This window comes from Poecilia reticulata, chromosome 13, assembly GCF_904066995.2.
Source record: "Poecilia reticulata chromosome 13, P_reticulata-male-v2, whole genome shotgun sequence".
NCBI lineage: Eukaryota > Metazoa > Chordata > Actinopteri > Cyprinodontiformes > Poeciliidae > Poecilia > Poecilia reticulata.
In genome coordinates this window covers 10,505,039-10,517,079 of record NC_088842.1, presented here as the reverse complement: position 1 = coordinate 10,517,079, position 12,041 = coordinate 10,505,039, and the positions used below count along the sequence as shown (strand labels likewise).

Below are 12,041 nucleotides of genomic sequence, written 5' to 3'. Positions count from 1 at the left end.
GTTAAGAAGGCGTAACCTGACTTATTTTGCACTGAACATAGTCTGAACCGTAGTTTGATTCTTTTTTCTGAAAACCCTCCACAGACAAAAAGACAAAGTTTTTTTCTGGAAGCTAAACATCGACAGAAATTAGCTTTAAAGCTTTATTCTATTGAAAAACATGGATCATAAGTTGTTTAAAACATAGTACTGACTGTTGCAATCTAAAAGCTGTTAGTTTATTTGCATGAACAAATGGAATAATGAGAGGCTGAACCAGAGAGCCATTTCTTTATGAACCTCTGTTTGGTTTTAGCTTCTTCTACTAAATGCTGTCTGAAGCCGATACTGATGGATTGTTTGCGCCTCGACTTTTTTGATGAACATTGTTTTTGTAGCACTTACAAATAAGAGATATGCAAAAGTATTTAGTACTGCTGGGTTTTACATGTTAAAATATTCACATTTTCTGTTTCTATTTGCATAAATGTACTTTTCTGGAGCAATTTCTCTCTTTTGTTTTGAATTCCCTTAATTCTCCATTTGCCTTTTACCTAATTGAAAGACAAATCAGTTTCTCTGGGATCTGCTGGTTAATTTAAGCTCTAACCCTGAGCACAACATGGATGTGTGTGGATTGTGGTGCTTTTGTTTTTAGATGGTTTAATTAATTCTCTGACATTAAGGCATTCGCATTTAAAGCAGATTTTTAGTGGACGTGCAGAGAAGAATTTGATATGATCATCTCACAATTTAAGCTTATTCCTTATTGGAAAATAGGTGCAAATATTGTGTTTTAATAATTGAACGTGTGCCGGTGACTGAAGTCTCCTTCTGCGTAATCAAATCATCCACTGAGGCTATCGGTAATTGGGTTCAGATGTCTGCAGTGAGTTTTGGTCCAACAGGTCTACCGCTGAATCTAATTTATCTTTGTGATTTATGCAGCTTTAAAGAAGCAGGAAATATGCAGAAATAAACTCGTTATGAAGAAGAACTGCAGGCACTTCACTTTGACTGAATAGGTCGACTGTGCTAACTTAGAAGGCCTTGGTGTGTGTGTGTGTGTGTGTGTGTGTGTGTGTGTGTGTGCTGTCTCCCAGCTGCTTGTTAATGGGGATTTGGCTAGTTTGTGACATTTAGATGATAAATTAGGTTTTTTCCATGTGTGAAACTGTAATTAATGCTTCGGGGTTACTTGTTTTTACACTGCTGTGCAAAAGTATTCCCAATATTTGAACTTTTCAACAGTTTTATTACATTCCAGTCACACACCTGATGCATTTTATGTGATAGACCAACATAAAGAAATTCCTATTCAAATCTGAAATGTGTCACATGCATTCTATTTATTTAACACTCATAGGTAAAATTTGGTTTCATTAACGAACTTCAGCAGTAAACCAGTAAGTTAATAAAGTTCATCTGTGTGTCATTACATCTCAGCACAGAAGCAGCTGCTCTGTGAAGATCCCAGAGGTTTGTTAGAGAGCATTAGTGAGCAAACACACGATAGGACAAAAAACTCTATGAACCAGCTTAAAGCAGGGTTAGGCTAGAAAACAAAATCATAAGAATTTGAAAACTGTTTTAATTTATTGTCTGAAGATGGAAAGAGTATGTCGCCAAAAAAGCACTTATCGGATTTCCTGCTAAGATGTTCACAATGAGAAGTTGACAAGATTTCCAGCTCAGGTTGTTGACAACAAACTATGAGTTGTGACTCTGCAACTTATTGGAGAAAGCAACAAATATACATATGCTCAGAGCAACACTGGTGGTCTAGTTCAGTACTTATTCATGCTTTAATATGGCCCAGTTAACGTCCAGACCTAGATCCAGTCGAGATCAGGAAAATCATTTTGTTCACTGCAAGAAGAATCTGACAGAGAATTCAATTGTAGCTGTACTTGCAGAAAAGGTGGAAAAATATTTATTTATTGATTTACTACCTTCTGTCATCTGTAATGTTTAATTTTCTGATACTAGAACAGTGGATCGCGGTTTATGTTTTTATCATGTTTTGTATCAAGTCATCACGTAAAGCCAATAGAGAGGTGAGGGGAGCGACGCTGGTAGTCCATGAAAAACCAGCAGCAACCTGAGCCGAAGCTGACCAGTGGTCTGGGAGGGACCATCTTCATTGTCAATTCTGTCTCCGTGAAACTGGTGGAGGTACAAAGACGTCTCTTCTCACGTCTCCTCTTTCTTCTTCTGTGCTCCCGTTTTCCTCAGAGACCAAAGCCGAGCTCGAGGACCTCATGGCAGACATCAAGAAACTGGCCAACAAAATTCGCTCTAAATTAAAGAGTAAGTCGTTGTTGTCTTGGTCTGTTAACGTTGTGTCGGTTAACAAAAACATGAGCCCAGGACTGAGTCACCTAGGGGCTTGGGGGTTTTCTTAAATACTATGGAGCAGTTCATTTAACAAACGAAAGACAAATAGTCAGGAATAAAATCGGATGTTTTCATGCGGAGGTGCTTTGCCTTCCCAGCAGAGGAGACCTGCTGCTCAGCCTGCAGCGGCTCCCAGACGGCTTCATTTATTCATGGAGGTTTCGTTCTCCAGAGGCAGAAACATGACTTATTACTGAGGTGCTGATGGCTGGAAGTCGTAATTATTTACATTTCTGTTAGCAGCGTTGCAGTCAGTGGTCTACAAGCTCTAAATTCAGATTAAAATAAATCAGATTACACCAAATAAAGTCGGGTTCTGAATCAGTTTGACTCCCAAGTGATCAATGATTTTAATTATTAAAAATGTTCTGGATGTGAGTGTGTTGTTGTTTTTTTTACACTAATGGTGCAAGTCTTTTCTAGTGGTGAGACTTGATACAAAATTTGAATCAAGTAGAGGATGTGTAATTACTTAAGCACCATTATTCGCATTTTAACCACAAACTATAAGGTGACAAAATAAACGTTGTCAACTCAAAAACTAAATTCTTGAATGAATAGACATAAGAGCTCAGTAACCAACCTATTTATAGTTTTTAATCTGTTATTTAGATTATTAAACCATCTGATTGGTGCACATTTATCTCCAGCTGATCCATATCACTGCTGCTCGCCTCCTCACTAAAACCAGGAAATGTAGCTCAGAAAATAGATTTTTAAATTCTGCTTTTAGTCTATAAATCGCTGAATGATTTGGCCCCAAAATACATGAAAGACTTGTTATTCTTGTATTAACCTTATTCTGGTTCTGGTTCTGCTCTGCATCCAAACACGGAGAAGCAGCATCAGTTTCTATGCTCCACTCATCTGGAACAAACATCCAGAAAACGTCAAAAATCCTGAAACCCTGAGTTGTTTAAAATCAGGGCTAAAAAGACATTTGTTAAGACTTGTCCTTGACTGTTCTAGTTATAATATAAACTGAAACATCATAAAATTTAGTCTGTAATCCAACTTTTCTTCACTTTCCTTCCATAGACTGTAGATCATTATTATGTTTTCACTATGTAAATCACTTTGAACTGTTTTTTGGTGAAATGTGTTAAATCATAGCAACTCTGACTGTCTCTATTTCATTCATATGTCAAACTTTGCTCTGTGACAAATCTTATGAGAAAACACAATTTCTCTGTTTATTTTATACCAATTTATTATTGTAATGGATGCAGTCAGAAAAAAATCTGTCAAAAACAAACAGATGGCTGAGATTTGGGGAGGAAGAAGCAAATCTGCTGTCGATATTCTGGAAGACATTTGTCAAAATAAAACATTTGAGAAGCATTTTGTTATATTTTATGGAACATTTAAGTATAAAATTATTCATAACTCTGGCAGATTTAAAAGAATAAATTAATAATAATTTCAAAGTACATTCAAGAAAGATTCTTATGAACGACGAATACATAATAAAACAATGACTTTAGGAAAAAAGAAACAACTGGGGAATTAAGTTAATAATTGATTCTAGAAAGATTGTAAAATTAATGAAGTTTCATGTAAGATTTAAAGGAGCAATGAATCATCAAAAAAGAGTTTTATCATAATTAAATTCAACAAAAGATTGGTATGAGATTAAATAAAATAAATATATAAAGAACTAATTCTAAAAATATATGTAAGCAATAAAAATGAAAAAACAGGAATACTAACTTAGAAAATTATATTAGAAAATGACGCATGCAGTGCAATAACACTTGAATCTTGAAATAGAGTTTGTTCTGAGTTTTTGTTTGAGCGAAATGCTCAATTGCTGATCAAGTGTTTATATATTATTGTTTTTGTTGTTGTTCAGGTATTCAGCAAACCATAGAGCAGGAGGAAGGGCAGAACAGATCGTCAGCTGACCTGAGGATACGCAAAACGCAGGTAGAGGTCAAGCAAATACCAAAGGCTTTGGGAAAATGTTTCTTTGTAATCTAACTGCAGCTGTTTTTCCTACCTGGATGAAGCTTTTCTTCTTCTTCCTCACTTCCCCAGCACTCCACGCTGTCGAGGAAGTTCGTGGAAGTGATGTCAGAGTACAACACCACGCAGTCGGACTACAGAGAGCGCTGCAAGGGCCGCATTCAGAGACAGCTGGAGATCAGTGAGTAGATCCACTAATGCACACCGAGGACGGGTGATAAATGGTTTTATGGTGCTTAATGGTGCACTGCCAACTCCAACCATAGTTTTATTTTTGGGGTTTTTTGGCACTAAAACTCTCTAGAGCAGCTCAAATGTGAATTGGCTTTTCACTTGTTACAGTCATTCATGTTCTGAAATGTAAAGGTAGGATTTAACTGTGCTCTAATTTAAAAATAAAATCTGGACAGCAAAAGTATCAGTAACTTGCGTTTTGTTGAACCCGAATGCTAGAAGACCAGAGGAAGAGGGGTGAAGTGAAAAGTTTTAATGATGAAATAAAAGGACAAATTACTTTAAAAAACAACTAAAATTGGGCCTTTTAAAAACAATGGAAATGGGATCAGAGACACAGAAACCAGGTGAGTAAAATTAGGAGAAAATTGATCAGAGGAGGAGACGACAGAGAGATCAGAGGAATCTGAATGAAAACACTAAACTATGACAAGATCTAAATGATAAAGAATACAGAAAAAAGAAATGAATATGGAAAGATATTAACAATGATAAACAACTCAGAAATGATAAGAAAAAACTTCCTAAAATCAAACACAAACACAAACACAGCTTGTTATTGTTGCAGAATGATACATTTATATATTTTATATTATATATTTTGAGTTACGCAAAATTTTCTCCAGATTAAGTTTTTGAAAGCTTGTTTTTTTTGTTGAGACTCTGAACTGATGCCAAAAACTTTAATCAGTTACTTTCTTCATGCGCCTCATTCATAAATGTCCCTTCACAACCGCGTATTCAAGGTTCAGTTCACACAAAATAAAACTGAAATTATTTGTCTTTGTCGTTTAAGAACTTAATTACAGAACCAGAGAGCTCTTTGTTCTCATTTATGTCCTAAAATAATTACACTAAATTTTTCTTTTTACTGTGAAGCAAACAAGTAGGAAAAATAGAAAACTTCAGTGTGCGTAATTACTCTCTCCTCTAAATTCACTGCTTTCTGTAGACATCTGTTGCAGCAATTACAGCTGCAAGTCGCTCTGGATGATTCTCCATGCGCTCGCTTCATCTTGACGCTGGGATTGTTGCCCGTTCCTCAAGCCGACGCTGCTCCAGCTCCTTCAAGTCAGACAGTTTCCACTGGTGAACGATATTCAGCAAACTGCAAAATCACATCTCCTATCCTTTTGGAGATTTTTGCTAATTTACATCGGAACCTAACCTAGAAGAAGTATTCTAAATTTACTGCAGAAGTAAACAGAAATGGACAGAACAATGCATCATTTCTCCCTCCATCTATCACAAGACTGATGGGCTTAATTTGGCAGGATTAGACGTAATAAAAGTTTCCAATTTAAAACGGCATCTTGGCAGAAACCAGAGGCATTTTGAAGAGACCGTTCTTCAAAATGCTGAGTCAAGGACAACAAAAAGACACGAACTGAGATTCTCTGATCAAGCTGTAGGCAGGTTTCTGGTTACATCGTTGACACAACAAAAAACAACAGAGAAAAATAGCTTTCCTGTTCACTTTGATTAGTAAGATCTTGATTTGTTTTTTTAAAGATTTCTATGAATCTGTTGATTTTCTGTAAAGCCGTTGAAACTTTTTTATTTTATTTTACAACACGAGTTATTTAGAATATAACTGTAACGTGGTGAGGGGCTGGAGGGACTGACAACTTTTGACTCATTTTAAAATGTATTTTAGTTAACGTTTGAATTAGATCAGCTCTTGCTGAGATCTTAAGTGCATCCAGATGATGATCAGATGTTCATTTCCACGAGGTTTTAACAGATCGTTGTGTTAGTTTGGTTTTATATCACTTTAATCTACTCCAGCGTAGAAATTTTATTTTGAAAATATCACACTGCAAAAACATAAAATTTTACCAAGAACTGTTTTCTAGTTTCTAATGATGAGGTGATGCCTCTAATTAGATTACTTCTTTTTTTTCCCATGTTACGAATGAAATAATCTTCGAGTGGAACTAGTACCTTTTTGTCAATGTTCAAGAATTATTGACGTAAAACAAGCTCCGATATCTTGCTGAAACTTTACTTGTAAATTCATTTTGTCTTATACTTGGCAACATTAAGATTTTTTCCATTTCGACTATACTATTAATATTCCTTTTTGCCTTTTGTTTTATTCATTTCAACTTCTGTTTCATCATTTTGACTTTTGTCTTTGACTCTTCTTAAGTGTTATGTGTTTTTTGGACACTTGTGACCCGTTTCCAACAATATTCTAATAAACAAAATCCTTCAGAGTGTGTTTTTCCTTCTACGGCGGCTCAGGTTCCACTTTTGCTTTTCTGTCGTTTATGTGTGTCTGCCTGGCGCCACAACAACCGCTTTCAGAATCAAATCGCTTTTCATCAACACCCACACACACTTGGACGCACTCAGCAGGTTACCGCAGCTCTCCTCTTCCCCGTCGCGCCGAATGCGTCAGATGAACTGACAGGTATTAAATGTAAGCCTTTCAATCCTGGACCAGATGGACGATTCCTCATTTAATACATGATGCAGTCGCCTAAATGTACGCAAACCATAAGTGCGTCCATACAGAGATGAACGCCGTGACTTATTTAGTGGTGATGGCTGAGGGGAGACCGGACGCATGCAGCAAGTTTATCTCCACTCTGTGTGCCACTTTCTAGACAACAGTGGAGCTCACGGCACTCTGTGGGCCTAGTCAAAGGACAAAAACGCACCTCATGAAGTCAAACACCTGAGTCACTTTTTCCTTGAGCTCTTCCAGATGTGCTCGGGTTTGATTTGTCAGCTGCTGGAATCACAGGAGGCTTTCACTGTCGCCAAGGAAGGGATCACACACAAGCATCAATGGAAAAAACACACACACAGAAAGACAGGCAGCACTTTGAGTACGCTGGAAATGCTAATTATTTACAAGTCTGAGGGAGGATTTTCCCCGTTCTTTTAATTCTGTCGGTCTAAAGATTTAATTCCTGGCGTCGCTGCAGCTCCAACACCTCTGACTGGTTTTGTGTGTGAATCAATAAAATGTCACACGCTGAGGGAAACATTCGGTCTCGGTATCGATTTTGCTGCAGCTTCTCTCTTTTCCCGCTCACCTCCACTCCGGCCTGATGGGCGCAGACATGAAAAGGACAAGAAAGAAATGCCGGGGCGACCTGCAAGCTTTGTGTTGGAGGATTTCAGCTCCCTAAATGCTGCTATTTAGGGTTGTGAAGTTATCCATCCGTCCGTCCAAATAAATCTGTTTGTTGACTAAAACGCAGGTAGAAATGCATATGTTGGTATTTTAGACCTTAGTTGTTAGTTCCTGTGTGCTGTAAGCAGCCAGGCCGACCGAGCAGAGGAGAGGTCGACCGCAGGTGTTGCAGGGTGTCTCTCTGACATTTGATTATTGTCTTCCATTTCCCATCGGACCGCTCCACTAGCTGCTCGCTCCAGCACAGGAATATGTGGCACAGGAATATATAAGATTAACAAGAAAGAGTTACAAAATAATTCTAATTATGGATGGGGAAAATACAACCATGCGAAGCTTGAGGACCTTTTTTTGTTTCTGCTGCACAAACATTTGTGCTCTCTGCTCCTGGAGGACGACGCTTCTGGTTCACCAAACACAGGAAATGAAATAGTGCAATTACTGCCAGCAAGGTAGTATTAAAGATTTAATAGCCTATGAACATTATGGGTGTAGTTATGCTTCTCAGCTTCATATTGGACTTTTCAGGCTTTGGGTCTCCATGGTAACAATTAAGAGCCTCCCTTGGAGCTTGTAATGGCTTTAAAGAAAACAACGACGTGTGTGTGTGTGTGTGTGTGTGTGTGTGTGTGTGTGTGTGTGTGTGTGTGTGTGTGTGTGTGTGTGTGTGTGTGTGTGTGTGTGTGTGTGTGTGAGCGTGTGTGTGTGTGTGTGTGTGTGTGTGTGCTAATGCTTTGCACATAAAACAAAATGTAATAAATAAATTTGAATTGTGAACTAAAATAGATTCCTAAGCTGTTTAGTGAAAGTATTTGACCACTTGATGCCACTTAAATGGAAGTTCATTGGTGTGAATAGAGTTGATTTGCTTCATAAATGTTTAGCCAAGTGGAGCTGAAGTCTTGTAAAGTTTTACTGATGCTTCTTCTGTGTCCCGTTTTCAATCTCCAACATCCTCAAAGTCTTGGTCATACGCACGGCTACGCACGCACTCTGATGACGTCATGGAAGGAAGCTTTTGTAGTTGTGCTCCTGCTGTTTGGAGTCTCACAGGGAGGAAGTAGAGCAGAGCAGAGCAACCTGCCTGGACAACCTCATAATCTGAGCTTTCCAGAAACCCTTCACTTTTATGATTGTGTAGTGAAAAGGAAAACATTTGAGGAAGGCTATAGTACTCGCTATTAATACCATAATCAGATCACGCTGCCTTATGCCGCTCTTTATTCCTGTAAGCTCAGCTTGACTCACTGTGAGGCTTTTATCACAGACTGAGTTGTGATAACTCATCTAAATGCTGATCGTATTTCTACCAATGCAAAAGACAACTTTAGAGAAAATCAATCTGTTGCTCTTTGGCAGAATAACTAAAAAATATTTAGGTTTTAACGCAGATACATGGATACATTACGATGTTATTCCCTCATTAGAAATATGCCTGGTGTTGCCTTGACTCTTGCATGCGTGTTTGAGGAATCCTGTAATCTCCTCCTGTAAAAGGATCTCTTCAGCCTCCCTCGAGTTTGTACAGCAGGAAACACACAAATGGAGTTTCATCCTGGTTGTTTCATTAGTTGTCTTGGTTTCACCAGGACAACGAGCCAGCATGTGCCGAGTGGAATGCAGCCATCATTATTTATAAATACACACAATTTTCCCTACGGTGGGAAACAAATGGGTAAAAATATCATTGTTCTGTGTTTTTTTTTTAATTTTATTTGCAGTAGCCTAGATTTTGACATTTATTTAAATACAATACATCCATTTAATACTGTTAAGCATCACTTCATATTGCAGTTTGCTAGGGTGCTGCAAATTGCCTCCACAGATAACAATCTTTATGTAGACACAACCCATAAAGATGATTTTATCTGAAAATAAAAGCACTTGGGAGGTTTCCATCTGCAGACCAGCATCCTGAGATGTATGGCAAGAGAAAGGAGGCAGGCTGAGGACCACTGAGCGTCAAGATCCTTGAATACATTAGGAAGATGCCTCACTGTAACAAATTGCTCAGTGAATGTCTAGAAACTTAAAGTTTCAAGCACCAACAGATTGAGTAAGAGTTAAAGAAAGTTTCATGAATGGCTACAGGGGGCTGGACTGGAGGAGGATGCAGAGGCACTAATGTGAGGCAGGACAGTAACAGTAGAGGTCAGGACCTGCCACACCACTCTGGACTCGAGATGCAGGCTGTATAAAAATGAATAATCCAGCATATAACAGCTGGGTGTAAAGCACTGGTAGCCAAGCCTCTGTAACTGATATTATACAGGTCAAGCGCAGCCTGGAGGCTCAGAGAGGAACCACAGAGGTTGTGAGATTAGAGGCCTCAGCGGCGTGAGTGTTTATTGGTGCATTTGGCCCTTTGACGTCAAGGCTGGAGGAGTTGGTGCAGCTGATTCCAGTAACAACCTCTGAGACCTCCAGCAGAGAGCGGAGGTCTCCCTCAGGTTTCCACAAGGCTGAAGTGGAGCCACCATGTTGGATGTGGCGAATTGGGAGTTATTACAAATATATATTAAGAAGATTGACGTATTACACCAGAATATTGTTCATTACTGTTAGGTCAAAAGAAAGCTGACATACTCATTCATGCTTCTTTTTTGTTGCTGTGTTATAGCATATTTTTATGGCTCCTACAAAAACTAAACTTCCCTTCTCAGCTAGAAACTATTAGATGGAAACTAGGTTTTCAACAAAGAAAAAAAAGAAAGAAATGGAGCAAAACCTTCTTTTGTGAGCTGTATGTGGACCAAGTAGAGATTTAATATGTGCATGGAAACGATTTCGAAATGATGCTGACAACATCTGACAGAGACGTGCCTTAACAGTGGGAGTAATGGACCTCCAGAGAAGCAACTCTGCAGGCGGTTTTCGCATTCACACTGTTGGATATTACAAGAGATGTAGAAAAACTGTTCATGAAGTAGGGCAACTCTGCTGGGGCAAATAAAAACGGATGAGGAGCAAATGCAGCAGGAAGCGACGGTGACATACATGAGGATTAGTAGATGGAGGGAAACTGGAGTTACAGAGAGGAGCTCGAAAACAAGAAGCTAAACTATTATTACCTACCTTAAAGTCATTTAAACATCCTGACAGACTTATTTTAAGAGAACAAATATCTTTATTCAGCAGAAGTTTGCATAAATTTAACATCGGCATGAATGTCATTTTGTGGTTTTTATCTATTTATTTGATCCAACACAACTTATTGTGGATTACTGCATGAACATAGTCAAAATTACTCAATACTTAAAAAAAATTATGCGTCACTGAGTTGCAGAAGTTTTCCACATAATTCTGGCTGCTTTTTTTTTTTATCTCCCCAGAATCGGAAAAGTTCATTTTAATTTATTGGCTGTAAATATCAACATGTCTTCGGAAGGACTGAGCTCAGAGCCATTCCTAAAGCTTAACGATGGTGAGCTTCTCTCCAGCTCCAAACCGGTTTGGATTTGTGCATCAAGGATCAGCCTCAGACCCAAACCGCCATCCTCACCTTCAGACTGGAGGAAATTGGATCTGATTTTTAGGGACAACCATGAAACTACCAAGGCTTCAACTGACTACGAATTGAAAACGACCAATGTCAAAACCCAGAGTAGTTTTACATCGTCTTAGACTGAAAGGATTCTGGCCATGAAAGGAAACCTTTTCGTCTAACTTTACTTGTGTTTCCAAAGCCCTTCTGGATCAAATAAGTTAAATTATTTGACCTTGAAGACAAGAACGATCTTTGGAGGAGTCCAGGTGAAGCTTTCAGAGAAGAATCACTTCACCACATGTTGAGCCTGGTGATTTATGGCAAATGTGTTTCTATGGAGATACCAGTTGTGTTTAACCTGAGTTTGAACTCAGTGAACTGCTGGATCGGAGGCCGTCTGAAGCAGAAAGTTACACCATAACAAAAATAAATAAATAAATTCAGGCATTACATAGTTGAAGTCGATGTGTTGGAGTTCTCTGCTTGGCTCGTCTTTATTACAAGACAAGATGTATAAAATTATTGGTTCTCTCATGTAAGAAGTCATATGAGAGAAATGGCTGTTAGTAAAATTATTCGTGGAGAGTTTTTTTTTTTGTTTGTTTTGCAACTAAACATTTGTCTTTAACATGTAAATGACAGAATAAAACTTCTTATCGCACCAAAGTCTTGCTCTGCCACGTCGGTTTCTTTCACAGTGAGTGTTGGCTGCTTTGAAATTTTTGGTTTCTGCAAGAGTGATGAAACTATTTGAAGATTTTTGTTAAGCAAACGATAAATTTCCCTTTGCATCTGATGTCAAAGAAGTTACACCACTTTAACATGACTTTA

The 12,041-nt window shown here is 38.3% G+C and overlaps 1 protein-coding gene across 2 annotated transcripts in view; it reads left to right on the top strand.

Annotated features, from left to right (window-relative positions):
• Positions 1–12,041, top strand: part of stx1a (syntaxin 1A (brain)) — a 74,818-nt gene that overhangs the window by 54,507 nt on the left and 8,270 nt on the right. For both annotated transcript variants that reach the window (XM_008425804.3, XM_008425805.3), the window contains exons 4-6: positions 2,215–2,289; positions 4,229–4,302; positions 4,414–4,522. In XM_008425804.3, the coding sequence (XP_008424026.2) occupies positions 2,215–2,289; positions 4,229–4,302; positions 4,414–4,522 (258 nt within the window). The remainder of the gene's footprint in view (positions 1–2,214; positions 2,290–4,228; positions 4,303–4,413; positions 4,523–12,041) is intronic.